At 27.3% G+C, this 25,047-nt stretch overlaps 1 protein-coding gene across 4 annotated transcripts in view; it reads right to left on the reverse strand.

The window, feature by feature from the left end:
• Positions 1–25,047, reverse strand: part of LOC107442911 (cell adhesion molecule Dscam1) — a 165,388-nt gene that overhangs the window by 63,251 nt on the left and 77,090 nt on the right. For all 4 annotated transcript variants that reach the window (XR_015429966.1, XR_015429967.1, XM_087154001.1 and 1 more), the window contains exons 6-7: positions 17,005–17,274; positions 10,999–11,409 (exon numbers count right to left, since the gene is read on the reverse strand). Coding sequence is in view for 2 of the 4 variants with exons in the window: in XM_087154001.1 (XP_087010127.1) it covers positions 10,999–11,409; positions 17,005–17,274 (681 nt within the window). In the remaining 2 variants the exon portion in view is untranslated. The remainder of the gene's footprint in view (positions 1–10,998; positions 11,410–17,004; positions 17,275–25,047) is intronic.

Consider the following 25,047-nt stretch of genomic DNA (forward strand, 5'->3'; position numbering starts at 1 on the left):
TTACTTTTATCACCAAGATATATCAGTTCGCAGTTTTTTGAAAAGTTGTTTACCAACTATTAAATTTTATTTCTTTCATTCAGGTTATTGCTTGGTGCATTAATTTTTAAATAGTATCAGAAACGTATTATTTTACAAATTAGAAAAAATTAAATTAAACTCAGCTTAATTAATAACTTTTCCGGATACTTTTTCCTAATTATTTCGACCCTTGTCGGCCGAAGACTCCTTGTGCGGTAAATGGTGACTGATGCACGTTAAATCTGTCGAGTCTCAAAGTCCTCTATGTTCCCATAACAAATCATACCTCTGGGAGTATTGGTACAGGAGTTTCCTTGTGTTCTGGATTAGTTCAAAATTACAAGGTTACGGAGTTGAACATTGGTAGTCATAAACCCAAAATTGGGTCGGCAGTTCAACGACGGTTATAAAATAAAATATAAAAAATCCATGATACCACAAAAAATATTAAATTTTTAAATATTTAAATATTTATATTATAACGATTTTTATAAGCAGAAATTTCTTTTTTGTCTTTCCAGTTTTATTGAAGCATTTCTTGATTCATTCAATATATATATATATATATATATATATATATATATATATATATATATATATATATATATATATATATATATATATATATATATATACAGTACAAAAGGACGGTGGACTTACAAATTCTTTAAGGATCCAAAAACTACAAGAATGAAGGCAAACTTTTATATTAATCAGTTCTTAACCGGCCACGGTGTGTTTGGCACACATCAAGCAAGATTTTTTAGGAAATCTTCAACATGTACTTATTGCAACTCACAACAAGACATTCATCACCTAATTTTTCAATGTCCTAAATTTCAAACACGACGAGGCAACAATTTTCATAACAAAACAGAACACAGATTTGCCTGACCTGCAGATCAATCATCAAAGACATTATCAAAACAACTTTGGAAGATACATTAAACCCACTGTAAATTTTTACTAACTCTGGCCGTCCTACTACCGTACGGATCAGCGTTTCCATTTCTCCTGAGTCAACTCTAATTTTCTCGCTTTAATTACCTAATCACCGGAGACTCTGGCTCAGCGATTTTGATTCTCAGCCAAAATGACTATTCTTTAAACTGGACTTTTAGTGACTTTAAAATTTTTTTAAATCTCTTTGTGTTCTTGGGTTGGATTTGAACTGTCCTCGTCAATCACACCATTTTAATCCATTTTTACTATTTCAACACTATTTTTGGTGATTTTACTATTTGCAACTCGTTCAATTGTTTCCTTAATAGGCAATTTGCCCTATGAATAGTTTTTAAATTTTATGCCATTTGATTGCCTCAATATAAAGGTCTGTTGACCTAGAATGGCAATTTATATTTTAATTTGCTTCTAGTTTTGCTGGTGTTTTAAATTTAAATGTGATTTTAATCCATACTTTAGGGTCTGTTGAGCTGGACTTTTCATGACATACATGCCAGATATATTTATATATTTGTCATGTTTTCTTAAAGATATAATATTCTGACTAATTGTAGATAGCTAATTTTGTAATAAAGTTTACGGGCTGTTGCCATATGACTTTTGTATTTTATGTATTTTATGCACTTTATTTTACGTTCTTTACTGTTTTTACTTGGTTTTAATAAACATTTACCCGTATGCCCTGAGTTGGATATATATTCATGTGTGTGCGTGTGTGTTATTAAAAGAATATATGGGAATTAGTTCCTAACTACAACTCCATAGAGAATGGAAGAAATGTTTTTTACCCTTATTTGCCCCTCTCGCCACTATGGTCTTTCTTGTTCTGATTTGCTTTTTTCTCTCTCTGCTACTGATGTTGTTTTTCTAGCGTTGTTTCTCACCTTTATTTTGTTTCATTTTTCGTTGGCAACTTTGTTTTTTAAATTCATAAATCACTTTTAAACTCAATAATACTTTTATTCACCTTCACATCTGGCAAGTCTGCAAAACGGGTGCCTGTTTGTGAGTTCTTGAATAATAGTCTGTTTTATTCAGTAACAACTATTATTTCCAATTTGTAAATTTTTAAAGAGAATGAAGTTTTTAATCAAGTAACTGTTGTAGCATTATCATTCATGCATAATGCTGCATTTGTCACTGAAATATAAACTAAGAAGCTATCCTATGAGACGCATTGAGTTAAGATAAAGTTAGCCATTAATTTCAATGCAGAATAAAGGGAAGTGTGGCTGAAGAGTTTAATCTATCTTTAGTCTAAACCCTAATCACGTCCCTTATAGTCCCTTATATCAGAGATGCGTGACTTTAACTAATCAAAGAGCAGGGCTGCTGTTCTTAGAATAAATGCTAAAAAGAAAGTGGCTTTGAGAATGATCGATAGTGAAATATTCAACAGCGTAATTTCTGAGCCTTCTGAAAAGATGGAGCTTATATGACGTGGATGGATTTCTAAAAAATAATGATCAACATAATGGCTTTAATTGTAAGGGCTGTGAAAGTTATTCAATTAGTGAGCAAAAGGTAGATTAGCTTCGATAATATTTTTCTTCGGGAACATTTGATGAATAACAAGGAGGCATTAAGTGTGATCTGAACTTAAATAAGACGTTCCTTTCGAAGAGTTTCGTAATATAATGGTAAACTGAATTACCTATGCCTCGCAAAACTTCCCCTATACCTCACAAAAGTCCGAGCAGATTACATCTTCGTCTTCGTTTCTAGTAAAAATCGCGATCCTCTTATGCAAATACTTTAACAGAGTAATGTTTTTTTTTTTTTAAAAAAAAAAGCTTATTATACTTTTTTTCAAAGTTTTACTAGTATTGTACTAATTTTCTTTTCTGTCATCTAATTCCATGTTATTTTAGGACAAGATTTAGAATTAGGTATTAAGGAAGATTAGGTGACGTAAATCGAAAGATAAAAGTAGAAAAATCTTTAAAAATCTTGTTTAAATTAATAGCCTTAATTTTTAGACGGATGAAAGATGTAATTTCTGAACCTTTAGTCAATTAGTTCCTTCAACAAATTTGAATTTCTAGATGATATTTTCTATTTTTTTTTCTCGATTTTGCGAGTTTAGAGGTAAACTGGAAATTGACTATTAGTATTTTCATTGCTACTCGATTTATGAAATTTCCTATTACTTTAAAAACTTCCAAGCAGATGTTCAGGTCATCTATTAAAAAATTATTATTATGATTTCAATAAAAATATTATTATACTATTTCCTTAAATAATTCTAACAGTAACATTCTCAAGAAATGTTATTTTTTATGTGTGTAATCCAAAACACATTGATTTTGTTTACACAAATTATCACTTAAAAGGAATTACGTTAACGTAAAATTTTAGGATTTTTTTATATATATACGAGTTTTAACTGGGATTAGAGTTAACTTTTTGTTTTATGATTTAATTGTAACCTAAATTTTATTTTATTTTTCAAAAATATATCATTTTAAATTTGAGATATTTTATTTTTTCTACTTCAATAATTAATTCAAATGGAATTACTTACAGTGCATTGATTGCTTATTGTTTTCTTAAAAAAATACCGAAGACGCATTCAATGAATCAATAAACGTTTGTTTTCAGTTATTTTAAGACGTAGAAGGGAAAAAAATGCATGCCAAATTACAGGAAGCGTTTTAGATAAAATGTTTCCTAACAATTTCGGGAAAAAAAGTGTTTAAACCCATTAAACTTTTAATTTTTATTATTTCTTTAATATTCACTTTCAACTATATATAGAATATAGAATATCTTTTCAAGAATTTTATCCAATTTAAAAGTCAAAAATCTATTTTTAAAATAAGCACCGCATGCTTAATCATAAACATAATATTTAATTAAAACAACCACAACAACTCTACAAAAATGCATTAAGTTACTCATAATGAGAAAAACCTGAGTTTTGATATTGTAAATCTCATTACATGAAGCGACCCCATTTAAACGAACTGGGTTTTAATAAAATGAAAGCTGCTACGCTCTGATTTCATTAAAGAAAGAGATGTACTTAAGTCTTGCATAAATGTTTAGAAAAATCCTCAAAGAAAATGTTTCATATTTTGAAAAGGGAAATAAATTGATGCTACATTCTTGATGGACCGAGTTGCTTAGATTAATTGTTACAAGTTGGTGACTAATGGCTTGTATTCAAAAATAAATGTTCAAATTGAAAAAAAAAATTAAATGATTAAAATTTGTAATTTTTTCAAATAACGATATAAATTTGCATTTTTAAATTAAAGACTTATATTGAATTGTAATTACTTGTATATGAATTTGAATGCTGAAGCTTTTAGTTTATTTGTTGTCTAAAATTAATTGCTCGTACGTATTCCATTTTTAACATTTTAAAGAAAATATTATATTTCCCAAAACATAATGGGTTTTCGAAATAAAAATTATTTATATAAAGTGAAAGTTAATCTATGAAATGAATGAAGCATAGTTTAACTACACTTTTTTCAAAACGCTTTAACATTTAAACTCATGAAAGGAATATGCATACACAATAGCATCGTTGCATTGTTTAGGTTAATAGCATTGTTTGGTTGAAACTACATATATTTTTAATATTGTTGTTCTTATTCAAATTATTATTATTTTGGTTTATATTATATCTTTTATAAATACTATACTGACTAACAATTTTTGTTGCATTATCTTGCTTATAAACTTGTATTACGTTTGTATACAAACCACATTGCTCTATACTATATTTCATGAATCATAATTTTTCTCAGCCAGGATACAAAGTCTAATATTTAGCAGGACTAAGTATTTTACTCCTACTTGTTACATCAAAACAATACCAGACACCGAAGATTAAAAAAATAATAATAAAAGTTTTAGTTTAAAAATTAGCTAAATCCAAATTCTGTTTTTAGGTGTCGTGTTTCTATCCTTAAAAACCAACCTTTTACTTTCAATTTGTTTTACAAATTTACTTTAGTTTTAAATACCTCACTTGTAACATGTTTATAACAGTAAACTGGTTTAGTTAAGAAAAATTAAATATGAATAGTTACCAAATATGTCATTGTCAGTTATTGACATTTCCATCTTTTAGGTCTGATGATAATTAAAAATTAACTGATTTCTTCACTGAGAGGGCGATTCCACGAAAAGTGGTCCTGAGTGACTAAATTTTCAAAATTATCGCAAAATCAAAAATGACACAATTTCGGAATCTAGAAGATGTACATTTTTTAATAGTTAAGATAGTTTTTTGAATTACAAAAATTATTTATATGAATTCTAACAAAAGGTGGAACACTATGAATTTTAACAGGAGTTTTCTTCTTTGTTATGTTATATTCCAATGGAGTTCTCAAAATATTAAAGAGCAATAAAATGGTTTTTAGTAATAAATATAACTATTTTACTCTCTTATCATTGTTTAATGTATTTTTTTAATTTGGCCTAAATTTTTTTGCTTGTTTGAAAGTCGATTAATCAAGATAGTCTAATTTCCCAGTAACACACGTAACATAATTTTGCATTTTTTTCTGTAAAAACTTTAGTAAAAAAGAAAATTTAAAAATTTTTTGTTTTATAAATTAAGAAGGCAAGATATGCAACGGAAAAAATTCTCGAATTAAAACTGCCAATAGTTAAAATTTTATAATTAATTTTATTCAAGGTGACACACGTAACGAAAAGTTACGCGCGTTACTGTTATGTGTGTTAGAGGTACTTATACACTTTAATTATTTATTTATTTTCAATAAAAGATTTAAATCATGTTCGGACATTTTTTATAACCGCCGCGCAACTTCAATGCCACAAATACGGAATTGTAAGATTGTGTTTTTTTGTAAAATCAGGTCGGTATAAGCATTAATAAAAAAACAGCATAATAAGACGATAATTTTGAAACTTTTGGAAATTGTTTTCCCAAACTTCTATTTGTTATATGTTTATGTTTAAGTAGAATATTTCGACTGCATTTGCTAGATTATTATAAAATGGATAAGCTTAAAATAGTGTCCTTATCTGGATTTAAAAGAATAAGAAGATGAAGAAAAAAAGAAAAGAGCATAAGATTCTGCACTTCAAAGGAAAGAAAATAAGGAAATAATGAAAGTTAGACTTGAACTTTCAAAACAGATTGATAATGATGTAAAAGGTTCACCACTAAGTATTTCAGATGAACTTAATTATTAATAAATGGATTTTCTTCAAAAGTTAGATTGTTTATACTATGCTTGTATTGAAACAAGAGCTGGTTCTCTGGATTATTACGGGGAAAAACGGGCAATAAAACGAAAGAACTATCTAACAATGTTTCTAAGAGAGGCTTATACTGATTTTTGTCAGTTGCATCCTAAACATTGTTTAATTTTCCATATTTAGTGCTTTATGACTAAAAAATTTATTGCTACTGTAAAACTTAGAATCAAAACAAATATCATGAAATTTTTATTCTTTAACTGGAAGGCTAAAATTAAGTTTATGACAATACATGGTGATGGTAGAAGTATTTATGTATATAAAGTAAAAGAAATTTTGGATCTAATTGTTGGAAGGGTGCTTCTGATACTTACAAAAATTTCTCATTGCTTGTTATAGGTTTCTAACTATCATTTATTGTAGTTTGGTAACGATGAGAAAAAGATGACAATAGCTCACAATAAAAAATATATAATGGCAAATGTGCAAGAAGAATGTTTTGAAATAACTCTTGAAAATTGGACTAACTTTCAATAATACGTAAGAGTTAAAAGAATCCGAGGTGATACTTTCCAAACAAACTTATCTAGCATTAAAACCAGGGAAATTCAAGTTGACTTTGCAATGGCATATTCTTTTGAATATCAAAACGAATTTCAATCAGCATTATGCTATCCAGCCACAGTTCCGTTATTCACAGCAGCTGTTTCCTTAGACGATACTCTCCTAAAGAGTTTAAAATAGAGTCCTTTACAATATTTTCCTAAGGCAAAGACAAAGGTGAAACAATGTCTACACTTTTATTTTAAGACTGTTTAAAAACGATTCTACTTCAGAAGAAGAGCTAACAGAAACCTTCTATAGTAATAAGTCAAGTTAAGAATTTAAAAATAAATATATGGTTGAATTATTTCATATTTTGTCAATCAAAATATAAAAAAAGAAATTAATTTGGAAATATTTTACGATATCACATGCAGAAGTTCCTTCTATGTAATAGGTGTGTAGTACAAAATCTTGAAAGCGAAGCAAAAAGCAAAGTTATTTATATCATTGTGTTGTTATACAAAAACATTTATTTGCTATCCAGTGTTGTTTTCAAAGCTAACCAATCAACTCAAGCCTAATACAACAGTATTATATATTAGCCAAAAGGAAATAAAGATATTAATTGAAAAGATCAATACATGGCAACGGTAATACAAAGCATAAAATCTATGCATAAGTATCGTTAGATACTTGAATAAGATGCATAGATGCACATTGTGGCACACAAATAGTCAGTAAGTCAATTTCTGTTCCCTCCTGATCAGAAGTGCGCCTATAACTGAAATTAAAACGACATATGCTCTATCTCGGGAACATTATTGACGCAAATGCACATGCTTGTAAACTTAAAATGCAATATTTGCATAAAATAATTGGAAAATATGCATATTTTTGTTTCCAAACCGAAATGATTTTGAAGGAATAGATGTGCCTAAGATTTGCTATGTTTTACTCTCTAAACCAGTATAAAGAAGGGCTACAACCATCTTTCCAGACCATTAACTATTTTATTTGCTAAAATAAATTGCTTTTCTTCTGCTAAATTAAAATAAATAAATGTTTTAGTGCAACATTTATGACTTCTTAGTTGAAATATTCACAGAGGGTAACACACGTAACGTTCAGTTAACACACGTAACGCACCAATTTCACCAAAATAAAGAAGTTTTTACTGTTGCAAGAAATTTTTAAAAATCACTAAACACAGCTTCGATATTGTATCTCTCTATAAAAGAAAATATCTTAATTTTTTGCCTTTATACTTCACAGAATTAAATGAATATATTCAAAGTTTCAAATATAGCACAGAGGTCGCCAAAGTGGTCTATATAGACCCCAGGGGTCTATTTAACAAAAGCGGGGGTCGATCTGAGACAGGGGGCGAATGGGGGTCGATCCGAATCGGAAGGGTCGATTGTGGGTCGAAAAAAAAAACAGTTCTCAATGCGCAAATCACACGTACCTAATTAAGTATGTAAAATTTGCGAATTTTTATTTATAATTGACTCAATATCAGTTTCTTTACAAAACAAAAATTAATAAACGTATATTTATTGGGGTGAACCAAGTATTTACGTACCACCGCGCAGTGGCACGAACTCAGCGGAGTTTATAAGTCATATACAGATGTGCGCTTGTCCAAATGTCACGAGTGACGAGCATTGACATTACAAATGTAAATATCATACGCAGTTTCAGCTATCTTTGCAAACTGTGTTGAATATTTGCAGTGACATTATTAAAACTTCTATAGTTTTGGATAATTAGTTATTGTTTCGATAAAACCATTCGCTTGGTTTAGATATCAATTTTAATTATCAATACGCAAAAAAGAAGGTAAGCATTAATAATATGGATTAGTACAGCCCGCGACAAAACTATAGCACACTTTGTATTTTTTTACGAAAATTACAAAATTTACCAATTTTGACGAAAACTAAAATTTACCAATTTTGAACCCAATATAGCGAACCTTGCAAAAAAACACCAGGCACACCCATCTCATTGATCAAGAAGCTGTAAACCTTTAGTTACTTTACTAACTATATCTACTTATGCATAATTACTTATTATTTAATAATAAGGTATTTAAATTTCAATATTAATATATTTTTCATAAAACTATTGTTACACAATGTACTATTACTTTAATAAATGTTTAAAATCATAAAATAAATGTACAAACACAGTATCTAATAGAGTTTTATTTTAATTAACAGAAAATTGCTTTTGTGGGGGTCGATGGAGGTTTCAAAAAATTATATAGGGGTCGATGATCAGAAAAGTTTGGCGACCCCTGATCTAGCATTATAAAGGGTAACACACGTAACAAAATTTCAGAAATTTTTTTTTTCAACATCAAATTAATTTGCGCCTTCAATCTTCGTTTTGAAAACTTACAACACATATTGATTTAACAACAAATTAAGAAAAACATAAAAAATATCTAACAAGTTTATTATAATAAGTGTTAAAGTTGAAATATGTCGTGTAAAAGTAACACACGTAACGAAAGAATCGCCCGAGAAGAAAAAAGCATGATAAAAACTACCAGAATTTGGTAAAATTTACATTTTTTCTTTCACTATGAGGACATTAAGAAGATCGGTAAGTTTTATCGGTGAGGTGAATTTGGCATTGGTTTTGGTAAAATTAACAATAAAATACAATTTTATAATACGGGATAAATTTATTAAATGTGGTAAAATTTGGTATTTCTGTCATGATATCATAGACTCTAGGATATCATGACAGGCTTATAGGCCTAATAGGAGGCCCACAATGTGGCCCTACAGGTTACTATGTTCACAGTCAATATTATATATGACCCTATATCTCCCTAATCTCTAGGACCTAGAGCATGGGATAAAAACGATTTATTCGGTAAAATTTACTTTTCATTCTTTTTATTTTTTACTCAATGTAGGATAATAAGAACTATAATTTTAAAAACCAGAATTTTTGGTATACCGTTACAATATGAATGATAAAATTGACGAATGAGTGAAAACACCGCATACTTTTATTTATCATATTTTTTTTCATATAGTACGGTAATTGTAATAGTTTCTTTCCTTGTATTAGTTTTCTTAAAGACACATAACCATTTCGTGTGAAGACTATTTTAGTTTGAAATAATACTTTAATATGTATGAAACTTAAAAAGTTATACAAGAAAAAATAACCTATAACTTAAGTTTAACTTTCTATTGAAGATTATAGCTTGCTGTTTTTTCAGATCTTTAATTCTCAAGTTGCAGCATTTTGAAAACATTTGCATAACGACATTTTGTGTCAAAAAGAAACTGGCAAATGACTAAATAAAATTAAGCTTGACAATATTTATTCTATTTAAGTAAGAAGAAATATCACTCAAATTTATTAACATAATGAAAACCGTCAAAATCTAAACTGAAGCAAAATTCCAAAAAAAAGTATTAAAGAAAATATGTTCGAAAAAATATTTTTAAACATTAATTGTAAGATACTTATGCATAATGAAATTATCTAATCTTTTCCATCTCAACATGGCATAAAACTACACGGAGAAAAAAAAATTCTGGTAAAATTACTGCACTGCATGTCAAATGAAATTCAGGTAAAATAAAAATAATTTTTTTCTGTTATTAAACCAAAGTATTAGATATTTAAACCATTTATTTAGTAGTTTTTAGGTTCATATGGTAACAGTTCACCGGAAATTCAGGTTTTCATAATTATAACTCTTGTTTGCGGTATATTTAGCAAAAAATCAAAACTTAAAAACTAAATAAATGGTAAATGATTATTAGTTATATAAGTTTATCATGATAAAATTACCAAATTTCAAACTGTAATAAGGATTTACCAAGTTTCATGGTATATTTTAAAACCAAATTTTATTATAAATTATACCAAAATAATTACCACTTTGGAAAAAACTACCGTGCTTTTTGATGTTCCTGTAGATGACTTTTAACAGATCATGACAGTTTTTTTTCCCAGTGTAATTTCTATTCAAACTTGGAAATTAAAAAAGGATAATTTATTAACAAATCACTTATTACTACAAATTCCTTTATACATTCAGAAACTAAGTTTAAAAAAAGAAGGAAAAAAAATATCCCAAAATAATTATTCATGCGATTTTAAAAATCATCCTTAGAGTGAAATGTTAGCTTTTATGACTTAAACATTAAATCTATAAATAAATCAATTCCTTAATCTTCTAATATTTTATCCGAAGATATATTGGTCCATCCAATTACTGGAACATCTAAGAGAAATGGCATCACTTACCTTTCTTCCAAACAATTGATTCATAAGGATATCCACCAAAAGGACAAATTGCTTGAAATCTTTCTCCCGAAAGGGCTGACATATTATTAACTGTTCGAATAAAGAGTGGCCCAAACACATTCAGCCTCCTTGAATAACTGGCATATCCAACATCATTAACTGCTTCGCATGTGTACAAACCACTATCTGTGACATCGACGGATGTGAAGTTTACAGAACTCACAACATTACCATTGCTCATCTGATAAGAGCTAATAAGGACACCCAGTCTTGTAGATAAAGGCCATATACTATCAAGAGTCCATTTAATAGAAGGTTCTGGATGACCAGAGGCAATGCATGTCAGGGATACATATCTCCCTGGACGCATTGTTTTTTCCTGGAAACCGAGTTTTATTACGGGTGACAGATCTGAAAAATAAAATAATATATACTTTTCAGAATTAGTAATTTAACATTTATTTATTTACAGATGCATACGAAACATATTTAACAATCTTAAAATCTTATCGCACACGGAAAAAAGTTTTGGTAAAATTACTTTAATATAGACATTACTATTAAAAAAACATAATTGTGGTGATAAAAATAAAATATCCCTGGACGCATTGTTTTTTCCAGGAAACCGAGTTTTATTACGGGTGACAGATTTAAAAAATAAAATAATATATACTTTTCTGAATTAGTATTTTAAGATTTATTTATTTACAGATGCATACGAAACATATTTAACATTCCTAAAATCCTATAGCACACGGAAAAAAGTTTTGGTAAAATTACTATAATAAAGACATTACTAAAAAAAAAACACCATTGTGGTGATGAAAATAAAATATCCCTGGACGCATTGTTTTTTCCTGGAAACCGAGTTTTATTACGGGTGACAGATCTAAAAAATAAAATAATATATTCTTTTCTGAATTAGTATTTTAATATTTATTTATTTACAGATGTATACGAAGCATATTTAACATTCTTAAAATCCTATACACGGAAAAAAGATTTGGTAAATTTTTTTTTAATATAGACATTACTATTAAAAAAACATAATTGTGGTGATAAAAATAAAATATACGATGTTTAACCCATTCATGTGTTAATTTTCCGTTCCAATGGAAACGGTTATAGTGGAATTTTTGGTTTTCAAAACTATAGATCTTACTACCATACATTTATAAAAAACACACAAAACTGAAAAATTAACATAACTGAATAAATTGGTTTCATGCCATGTATTAAGGTATCATTATAAAACTGCTAAAGTTTACCGCATTTCTCAAATTTCAACGCATAATATTAAAAAAAATATTCTATTGCTAATTTTATCAAAATTGTTAGCAGAGTGCCTTAGCAGAAATTACCGGGCATTTCAGTGTTCCCTAGGAGCCAGAATCACGGTAAATTTTACCATATTCGAATAGCTTTGACCATACTTTTTTTTCAGTGTATTGAGGGATTAAAATATGACTATCAATTGTGAAATTTTACTCAAAAATGTAAATCTTTTTCTTTAGATTAACGGGGATTTTTTTTAGATTTAAATTAACCCGATAACTCTTTTTTGCTATGTGCTTGTTATACGCTGTTGCCGCTTTTATTTTCTAACGAATTACGGATCAAAAAATTCTTTTTTAGATTAGAACTAACAAACTAACGCTATTTTTGTAAAGTACGCGTTATATGAGGTTGCCGCTTTCATTTGTTAACAAATTTCAGTTAAATACCATTTGTTTTTTAGATTTGAACTAACAAATTAACGCTTTTTTTGTAAAGTACGCGTTATATGAGGTTGCCGCTTTCATTTGCTAACAAATTTCAGTTAAATACCATTTGTTTTTAAGATTCAAACTAACACAACCCTTTTTCTTGTAAATTACGCGTCATATGTGGTAGTCGCTTTCCTTTGCTTACGAATTTCGGCTTAATACCATTTGTGTTTTAGATTTGAACTAACAAATTAGCGTCTTTTTCGTAAAATACGTGTCATATGTATATGTGGTTGCCGCTTTCATTTGATAACGAATTTTGGTTTAATACCATTTCTTTTAGATTTGAACTAACAAATTAACGTCTTTTTGTAAATTACGTGTCATATGTGGTTGCCGCTTTCATATGCTTACGAATTTCGATTTAGTACCATTTTTCTTAGATTTAAACTAACACAATAAAGCCTTTTTTGTACAGTAAGTGTTATATGAGGTTTCCGCATTCATTTGCTAGCAAATTTCGGTTTAATACCATTTTTTCTTAGATTTGAACTAACAAATTTTTGTTTTTTTGTAAAGTACGCGTGATATGCGGTTGCCCTTTTCATTTGCTTACGAATTTCAGTTTAATACCACTTGTTTTAGATTTAAACTGATACAATAACGCTTTTTTTATAAAGTACGTGTCATACGTGGTTGCCGCTTTCATTTACTATCGAACTTCGGCTTAATACCATTTTTTTCAGATTTAAACGAACGCAGTAACGAATTTTTTGTAAAGTACGTGTTATAGGGTGGTTGTCCCGTTTATTAACTGACGGATTTCTGTTTAATTGTTATTGAATAAATATTAAAATGATTTTGTTAAAAATTTGGTTCTTCATCATGTTATTTCCTATTTATTTATTAAACTTAAGATCGATCAAATTGGAAAATATGCGATCCATTTTTTTTCCTTTATCATTTCCAAAACGGAATTGTTTAAGAAAAAATATGGAATAGAATTGAAAAACGGATGATATGCAGATAAAGTAGATTTAAAAGGAACAACAGAAAAAAAAATCAATGGAATGGAATAAAATTACTATGTGAGAGCAAAGTGCTTTTGACCAATATGAATTCGGAGAAAAATTTCGAAAAATGTGTTTTATAATATTTTTAAGTTTACTGGAGTTCGAGTATTATTTTTTTATTTTTTGTCAGTGAAGTTTAACACCAAGAATTGTAGGTGAAGGTTAGATGCGAGGGTCATAACACTTATTGAGCAAGAAATTTTAAAATCAAGATAATATAATTTTGAAGGGATATTTTGAATTTTGGATATTTTGATATTTTGACTTCGATATTTTGAAGGGATATTTTGATATTTTGAATTTTGGATATTTTGATATTTTGACTTCGATATTTTGAAGGGATGACACATTTTTTGAGACAGGAATGGCACACATTTTTTGATATTTCTCAACAAATGCTTAGAGAATCAGTTTATAAATATGGAAGAAAGTAGATCGTGCGACTTCTCATATATATCATTAAAATTTTAAGCTTTTTAAGGTTTTAGGAACAGACAATAAACTACAAACGGAAAAATGTTTTGAACAACCTATGCCAAAAATACAGTAATAATTTGTAACTTATAACTATGAATTTCATTATTATATGCAATAATTGCACAGAATTTCGAAAAAGTAGCTGAAAGATTTATGAAGATACGTATACTTTTATTGATACGTATACTTTTTGGATACGTATACTTTTCGGCTTATATTTTTTTCTGTAACTTAAGAAATAATTAATAAAATTAAATATAACTTTTGGATCAGTTTAAAATTAATTACAAAATTATTGCTTTTAAATTTGAGAAAAATTTGTGGTAAATTGCGATGGATATGGCTAACTAAAAGAATTCTCCTATACTGCGTATGTGCGAAAAAATAATAATAAATAAAAAGAAACATTTTTTCTTAATTTTGAAGTAAATTGTATTTGGCAACTAATAAAAAAGCTAAACTTAAATATCTTAAAATTTCGAAAGCTTCAATAAATTTTCTAAATAGTTTTCTTACTTTTAAAAAAAGCAAAAATGATAAGGGGTTTTCTCCAATTTCATTTTTTATTATTAAACACGATTTATTAACAAATGATAATATTCCTCTAATGATGTTCCGGATAACAAAGTCTGATGGTATTACGAACCAAAACATGTTAAAAGATCCTCAACAATGTTTGTGTCATTTTTAATAAATTCTGTTTAATTGTACAAGATGATTTTTGTGGAGAAGTTAAGCTTTCTTTATAAAGTAAAAAAAAACAACTTACAAAATTACTTGAAGCTTTTTTGACATTTTTAAGAAATTCAAATCGGAATTTTGATATTTGCTGCCAAATACGGTTCACTACAAAATTAGGAACATTTTTTTAAATTTTTCGTGCATGTGCGGCTTAAAAGAACATTTTTAATTGCTCATACCTTGCGTAATTTTTAACGAATTTTTCTCAAATTTCAAAGCGATAGTTTTGTAATCAATTTTAAATTGATCTAAAGGTTTCGTTTAACTTTATTTGATATTTTTAAAATTATAGCAAATGAAACGTAAGATACAAAAGTCGTTTTCTTATGAAATGTCCACATCTCCATAAATATTTAAGCTAGGTTTACTAAATGTTGTGCAAATATTGCATATAATAACTTAAATAATAGTTATAAATTACAAAAATATTACAACCCGTTTTGGCAGAGGATGTTCAAAAAAATTTTTTTTGCTTCTGTAATTTATTCTCGGTCCCTAAAACCTCATAAAGCTTTAAACTTTATTGATATGTACTGGAAATTACATGAGCTACACTTCTAAATTAATAAATTGATTCTCTATGTAATTTTTGTGGAATATCAAGAAAAAAAATTATTATGTCCAACCCCTGTATATGCTTGATAATATATCAAGACCAATTTTTTTCCTTATATGTTTTTACATTTATAACAAAATATTGAAAAACTTTTCTTATAAATTAATGAATTTTTAATTAAATTGCCTCCAAATGCTTGAGGGCTATACCAAATGAAAACTAATTAGAGTCAAACGTTTTTGACATAAATTATTGTTAGATTGAAACAAATTTCTTACATGTCTGTTGTGTCAAACCGTAGTTAGTTAAAATGTTAAATATAGAGCTAGAAAAGAAAGAAAGTATTTAAATGATTGATCACAATTTATAAATAAGGAAATCAGCGGAAACTATGTGATACAGAGCATACCCAGACAAAAAACTAATTTGGTTTAACTCTGCTGATTTTTGAAAAGCGTAAATAAACGTTTTGTTTAGAGGTAAAAATAAAAATAAAATTTTGTAAGTAAGTAATGTCACTCCACTATTTACGCATTAAAGAAGAAAAATGGGAAACCTAATTTTTATACTAAACATAATAATTATGCTTAAAAATATTATTATCATATAATATCCACTTATCCCATTCCTTCACTTGAGGAAAAACGCATGGTCAAAACCTCCAGTAAAGGGTAAAACCTACTGTGTTTCTGACTCTATAGGAACACTAAAAAGATCGGTAACTTTTACGGAAGCGCTTTGGTAATGATTGTGTTAAAATTAACAACAAAATATGGTCTTATAATAAGCGTTAAATTTTGGTAAAAGTTAGTTATTTTATCATGATACCTCACATAATGGCATAAAAGTCATTTATTTGGTTAATTTTACTTTTCTGTTTAGTTTTGTAATTTTTACTGAGCATGTGGTAATAAGAAATATCATTTTGAAAATCAGAATTTCCGGTATACCATTACCAAATGAATGGACATATTACCAAATGAATGGTTTAAATAATTTTGCTTTGGTTTTTAGTATCAAAATTATGTTTTTTTTTCTTCCAGAAATATGACTACGGTAATTTTACCACAGCGGTTTTTCTCAGTGCAAAGTTTATATTACATCGATATTTTAGCGACAGTTTAATATAAAAAATAATAGTTTTTATAATTTATTCACTTTCGTAACTTACGTTCAAACAGTTTTGTTGTTATATAAAGTTAGTTTTGGTTTCATTATCAGAATTATGCTTTTTTTTCTTCTTTTTTTTCCAGAAATATGAATACGGTAATTTTAACACAGCGGTTTTCCTCCATGCAAATTTTATATTACATCAATATTTTAAAGAATGTTTAATAGTAAAAAAATAGTTTTTATAATTTATTCACTTTCGTAATTTACGTTTAAACAGTTTTCTTAGTATATAAAGCTAGGTTTTGTGCGAGATACATTGTTTGCAACGACGTGTACTCACCACCAATAATAAGTCTTGCAGCCGCCTGAGCAGATTGACTTTCTCTCCGGACAAAACATTGATAAATACCAGCATCTTGCCTCTTGATTTGTCTTATTTGCAACAGATATGGATTGGGAAATATTAGTCTATGGCTGGGTAGTACGGTAAGCATGTCTTTCCTCCATGTCACAGTACCTGGTGGATTCCCTATAACAGAACAGTTGAAGGTTGCTGTTGTCCCGACTTCAAGACGCAAGTCCTCTGGGATAATAGTTATGCGAAGAGCTTCTACAATAGAATAGAAAAGAATAAAATAATAGAGACAAAAGTATGGCAATAGTTTTAAATAATTCGATATAATTTTATTTATTTTATTAAAAATCCCTTTTAAATAGAAATTTTGAAGAATTTTAATTATAAATCTGAAGTTATAAGATTGAACCTTTATATAAAACTAAAATAAATATTAAATTCATGTAATAAATAATAAACTAATATAAATATTAAATTCAAATAGTAAATAGCAAACTAATATAAATATTAAATTCACATTAAAAACTTCCATGGATTTGTTTTATCTCTCAAAAGCTAAAAATAACTATTAAAATCACATAATAAAAATTTTACTAAAATAAATATTCAATTCACTTTAAAAAAACGTAAATATGTGTACGGATTTCTTTCACCTCTCAAAAGTTAAAAATAAATATAAATTCACATAATAAATATTAAACTAAAATAAATATTAAATTCATATAATAAATAGTAAACTAATATAAATATTAAATTCAAATAGTAAATAGTAAACTAATATAAATATTAAATTCACATTAAAAACTTCCATGGATTTGTTTTATCTCTCAAAAGCTAAAAATAACTATTAAAATCACATAATAAAAATTTTACTAAAATAAATATTCAATTCACTTTAAAAAAACGTAAATATGTGTACGGATTTCTTTCACTTCTCAAAAGTTAAAAATAAATATAAATTCACGTAATAAATATTAAACTAAAATAAATATTAAATTCATATAATAAATAGTAAACTATTATAAATATTAAATTCAAATAGTAAATAGTAAACTAATATAAATATTAAATTCACATTAAAAACTTCCATGGATTTGTTTTATCTCTCAAAAGCTAAAAATAACTATTAAAATCACATAATAAAAATTTTACTAAAATAAATATTCAATTCACTTTAAAAAAACGTAAATATGTGTACGGATTTCTTTCACTTCTCAAAAGTTAAAAATAAATATAAATTCACGTAATAAATATTAAACTAAAATAAATATTAAATTCATATAATAAATAGTAAACTAATATAAATATTAAATTCAAATAGTAAATAGTAAACTAATATAAATATTAAATTCACATTAAAAACTTCCATGGATTTGTTTTATCCCTCAAAAGCTGAAAATAACTATTAAAATCACATAATAAAAATTTTACTAAAATAAATATTCAATTCACTTTAAAAAAACGTAAATATGTGTACGGATTTCTTTCACCTCTCAAAAGTTAAAAATAAATATAAATTCTCGTAATAAATATTAATCTAAAATAAATATTAAATTCACACTAACAAACGTAAATATGTGTTTGCATTTGTTTCATCTCTCTAAAGTGGTTTTGGTGCAAAATCAATAAGTTCAGTGTCAAATTTCAATTTAAAGTGTTTTAGTAATATTTAAATATAGTAGACTAGTGTTTTCTAATCGATGGTTTGAGAGATCTCTAAAAGGGGATAGCAAAAATAGTACTGTAATAGAAAAATTTTAAACTGCTTAGGTAAGAAAAAAGAGATAAAAAGCTTACAAATTGATTCCAAACACTTATTCATTGTAACTTTATTCCACATCATTTTTTCAGAAAACCAAAAGCAGGTGGCAGTGGTATACCAGTGGTTAGAGCAGTGTTTCCCAACCTTTTTTGTACCATGCCCCACCTAAGCCTTTCTAAAATTCTTATGCCCCCCTATGTAACATATACATAATTTTTAATATTAAAAAATCGAATTGTTCACTTAAGAAACTTAGGAAATTGTTAGCGAAACAAAGTAAGTAAATTTTCAGAACATATAATGAAAAACTAAAATTCAAATTCGAAATAATTTTAATAAAGATTTTTCTATAATAATTTAATATTTTAATTTAGTGAGATTGTTGCCCTTGATGCTTGCTGCACGTAGATTTTATCTTAGGTTCCAATTTGGTTAGATTCAGTCTCAAGTCTCCCCGTTGTGTTATATCCAGACGATTTCTTTTCTTTATCAATGAAATCATTTGCAGCACTAAATCCACATTCAGCTAAATATGAAGATGGAATCGGTAACAATAGTTTTCTTGCACACTTGATTGAATTTGGGTATTTGTTTTTAAATAAAGTTTTAACTGACTCATCATTTTGCATTTCTGCAAGTTCCTCTTGATATATTTGATATATCAGACAAATCCACTAACATGGACTGCAACATCCATGTTGGAAAATAAATTTGTTTTAAATCAGAATATCTTTCTTTTAAATCAGCTGATAGAATTTTTAGATGATAGACAATAACAAGCAAAGCGCTATCATTTACTTCACATTTTTGGAGCCAATGAAACTGTTCAAAGTTTTTGTTGTTAATATATTTCTGACATAACTCAATATGGATATAATGAAGCCAAATATCTTCGCTTTTGCATCAACAAGAGTTTTATTTGCTCCCTGAAGTTTCTTATTTAATATATTCAGTTTTTCAAAGATATTGGCTAAATAACTCACGAATGCTTTACCATCGACTGTAAACAGATACTTCATTTCAGGTTTATCGCTTAAAAAATCCCTAAGTCACATAATATTTATTGACCGCAATTATTTAAGAATTTGCTTTTTTCTTTCGATTTTGTCACCGAAATCTCGCATTGCATTTAAATGGCCCAGAGCAAATGGTTTAAATTCATGTCGAGTCCATTTTTGAATTGCCCCCCTTTACAATCAAATTGCCCTCCAGTGGGGCGTGGGCCCCACGTTGGGAAACACTGGGTTAGAGATTCGGACCAGGATTCGATTCTCGATTCCGCAAATACCCACCATGTGCGATAAACGTGTTCGTAAAATATGTGGAATCGAAACTGCTGTGAAAGGTCACTGACAAGGGAAACTAGGGAAGTGTGACTCGCCAATTTTGAAATAAACTAGTGGGATGTATGCCTTATGAGGAATAATTTTAGGGGGCAACATTCGTTTCGGCCCATAGAGGGTCCTATGAGAGATAAAAAATAATTAAGTATGTAGAAAAATCGGTATTTCATTACTTCAATGCAGACTATTAGTTATTGTAATTATCTTATACTCCAATTAGTTTTATGGTACTTTCACGTACTATATAATGCATATTTATTTTCAAAATTGATTTCGAAAATTTTATATATCTGTAGTTTTTCAGAAAAAAAATTTAAAAAATTGGCATTTTTAAAAAAAAAAATTGGCATCAAATTTTTTAAATTTTTTTTTTCAAAAAATTTTCTAATATTAAAACTAGTAAACAGAAATAAATTTCATTTATATGAGAGTCGAAATATAATACGCATTTTCCCAAACTGATGGAATTTTTTCATATTTAATGTGTATCCAAAAATGTGATTTACAAAAAAAAAATTTTTTTTTCTTCATATTGTTAGATCTAGCAAAAAAATCTGAAATAATTTATGTGAGTGCATAAAATTAAATTGCATTTATAAAAATGTTTTCAAATTTGTTTGGCGGGAAATTTGAACTTAAAAAAATATTTCAGTTTTCAATGATTTTCTTTTTTTTCTTGAAAGGTCAACCGTACTATATTAACGAAATTTGTAAGTATTTGTCGCTTTAATAGACACATTTTTTTTCTTAATTTTTTTTATTGCACAACTGATAAAAAAATAAGTTTCAAAAAAATTTAAATTTTTTGCCAAAAAATTAACATATTATTAAAAAAAATTGTCCTGTGAATTGTTCAATATTTTGTCAAAACATTGCTATTTTTGAAATATTATTCATACAATTATCTTTATACCTGATATCCTAGCTAATGCCAACTTTTAAAGTTAAATATTTCAAAAATTAGCTAGGATATCAGATATAAAAATAATATTATATAGATAGCAATGTTTTGACAAAATGTTGAACAATTCACAGGACATAGATATCAACGGATTTTCCACTTAAAGTGACATATCACTTCAAATTTTGTGTTTAAAGTACAGTTGATCTTTTATGAAAAAAATCGAATTGAAATATTAAACATTTTTTAAGTTCAAATTTCCCGCCAATCAAATTTGAAAACATTTTTATAAATGCAATTTAATTTTATGCACTCACATAAATTATTTCAGATTTTTTTGCTAGATCTAACAATATGAAGAAAAAAAATTTTTTTCTTGTAAATCACATTTTTGGATGTTACATAAGCTATACTCACAAAAAATTCCATCAGTTTGGGAAAATGCGTATTATATTTTGACTCTCATATAAATGAAATTTACTGTTTACTAGTTTTAATATTGGAAAATTTTTTGAAAAAAAAAATTTTAAAAATTTGATGCCAAATTTTTTTTTTTTAAAATGCCAATTTTTTTTTTTCTGAAAAACTACAGATATATAAAATTTTCGAAATCAATTTTGACAATAAATATGCATTATATAGTACGTGAAAGTAGCACAAAATTAATTGGAGTATGAGATAATTACAATAACTAATAGTAGTCTGCATTGAAATACCGATTTTTCTACATACTTAATTATTTTTTATCTCTCATAGGACCCTCTATGGGCCGAAACGAATGTTGCCCCCTAAAATTATTCTTCATAAGGCATACATCCTACTAGTTTATTTCAAAATTGACGAGTCACACTTCCCTAGTTTCCCTTGTGAGTAATACCATCGGTACAGGGAGTTGGAGAATATTTCCTTTCCCTTCAGATCTCTGTCAAAATTGCGGAAGGGGAATCGCAAATGAGTGACACTGCCATCGATCCAGAAGATCTTGAGCAAAGACGTATTTTTACCTTTACGGTACTTTCTTGTCAAACGAAAGGCGTACTTCCCTGACTTAATTCGCAATGGCAAATGAATGGCGTGCATGGATTGGCAAAGCGTGATAAGAAACAATGAAAAGCAGAGTAAACTTCTGAAGCTAATTAAACACTGGTAGGCAGTCCACTAGGCAGCTACATATACCACATTGAAAGTTAAATACCACGTATTTATTCGCATTTACATATACACGTTATTGTATATACAAAAACGAAATGGTATGTTGCATTAAACTTTGCATTCATTTTGAATATTTCAATACAACTGAACTGTTTTTAAATCGGCTTCCAATTAAATCAGGTTTAAACCTCAATTGCTCTGATAAAAATTGACAATCGGTCAAAATAACGGAATACGAAAATTAGATTTATCAAATGAACGACCTCGCAACCCTTATTTAATGGACAAGGGGATATTGGAGTTAGCATGTTTTCTATTGAGGAAAAAAGACAAGACACGATATGTTTACAAGAACAGTTTTTATTTTGCTTAGCCAATTCTTTTATAATTAAAAAAGCAGACTTTTTGAACTCATAATGACTGAACGACTAATAGCTCAAGAATCATTAAAATTGAGAGTTTTATTTCTGAGAGTGCTATAGATATAGTTATTTTGTTTAGACTATATATTTCTATTTTATTGATAATTTGATTTGATTTAATAGTTTTTGATTCATAAAATTACTAATTAAATATAAAAAGAATTAAAACTAATTATGTACCTACCTAAAATATTTACCTAGAGCAATACAATTTAAGTGTTCTAGAAAACATCAAATTCTCTGAAGAGCATAATGAAAAGTAAAAAAAAAAAAATTTCTTTTTGAACCTTCTCAACTATTTATTTTTTTAATTCAATTTTAGAGTCGGTATTTTGGGCAAAACAGCTTCTATGTTTACATTTCTTTCTGTATAATATATTTTTCTTTTAAATTTTGCTGGTATAAACGAAACAAATTCAACAGCTGGAATTTCATTTTGTTAAATTAAAACAAACATTTACTAAACATATTTTTTGGTTGGTGTAATTACCATAAAAAAACAAAGTACTGCGTACGAAAAAGTCGTTTGCATATCTAAGTGAGGATTACCAGAACTTTAAGTTCAGAAACAAACATAAATCAGATGAATGCTTGTTTTAGGCGTAAAATACATCGTGATAAATTTTATTCGTTGGGCCATTATATTTATTGCTCCATAATTCAGATTTATTGTATAAAACATTGCGAATAAAATGCTTTGGAACCTTTTTTTTAGCAAAAACTCTTATCTTTAAAATTATTACACTCGTTTGTAAGCAATTTCTTTTGTTGTAATTTACAGCAAATTTCAACAATATGCAAATTAGAATTAGTAAACAAGAGTCACTCAAAGCAAAACAACGAAAAATACATTTTAATTTTTTCAAACAATGACTTTTTAGATAAAGTTTGTCTACTTATTTTTTTTCAAGCAAAACGGTTTTTAATTTAAAATATTATTAAAAATTAATGTGATAATACAGAAAAATCAGACGACTAAAATTTGGGACTGGTAAGAATAATCATCATAAAAGTTTTACGATTTAAACTTTACAATGATTTTTAAGAGGAGATTTTTCAGACTATTTTTCTTTCTATGTAATAGCACACAAAAATCAAAAGATTGTACCGATAATCATGGCTACTTTCAATAATTTTTCAGAAAGTTTTTCTTTCAGAAAAACTTGTTTTTAAATTAATATTATTAAAAACCTTATGTGATAACACCCAAAAATCAAAAGACTGTACCAGTACTCATGGTGCCGTTACCATTTATTGTAATGTTTTTCGGAACAAAATTATTGACATACCATACTTTTTAAAGTTATATTTTCTGTGAAAAATCACTGAATCACTCCAGTTAAATAAATATTACTGTAAAAATTAAGGTATACATTTTCAGGGTAAAAATAGATAGAGGTCTCTCAGGGTGTCACTAATTTTTTCCGGAATTTGATCCGGAATTTTTAAAAATGCATATCGGATTATCAATAATTATTCTTTTTAAATGATGGCTTGCTTACAAGTTCTTTAATCATTTATTAAAGTCATAACATGCTCATTAATTGAAAGCATTAAAAATGAAAATTAAATTAGATAGTTACTACATTAATTTTTATTATAAGATTATTTTTTGAATGTAATGTGATTTATGTATGTGAATGAATGTAATGTGAATGTAATGTGATTTTTTTCCACTGTTTAACGATAAATTTAAATATGGTTTAAAAAGTGTTAATTTAATAAATAAGAATTTTTGTTTCATGATATTGTTCGTAAATGCATTTATTGATTTATTCCATGATGCGTGAAACGACAGATAAAAATATGCATAATTTAAAATACAATTTCATAAAATATTTCATCTATTTATTAGAATCAGTCTATCATCAGCCTAATCGCCTGTGTATTAGAATTTATAATGTAATAGTACTTAAGAAACAGAAGGTTGTACCGGTACTGAGGATGTCAGTAACAATTATCGTAAGATTTTACGGAATAATTTGACGTACCATAATTTTTGAGGTACAATTTTCTGTACAATCACTGTAGTTCAATAAAATTACGGTATGAACTTTTTCGGTAAAAATAGGGGTCTCTCAGGTAGCCTCTAATTTTTCCGTAATTTTATCTGTACATTTTTAAAGTGCATACCCGATTATCAATAATTATTCTTTTTTTAAATGAATAATTACTGATAATAATTATTGATAATGAATAATTATTGATTATTGAGATGATAATTATTGAATACGAATTATTTAATTGCTTATTGAAGTCAAAACGTGCATATTAAATGGGAACATTAAAAATAAAAGTAAAATTCGATAGTTACTACTTTAATATTTATTACAAAATTAACTTTTGTATTAAAATGTAATTTATGTGGAGAAAAAAAACTTCCCACTGTTAAACGATAAATTTAAATATGGCGCAAAAAGTGTTTATTAAATAAATAAGATTTTTTGT

The sequence above is a fragment of the Parasteatoda tepidariorum genome, chromosome 10, assembly GCF_982258835.1.
Source record: "Parasteatoda tepidariorum strain Cologne lab strain chromosome 10, Ptep-v5.0, whole genome shotgun sequence".
Lineage (NCBI taxonomy): Eukaryota > Metazoa > Arthropoda > Arachnida > Araneae > Theridiidae > Parasteatoda > Parasteatoda tepidariorum.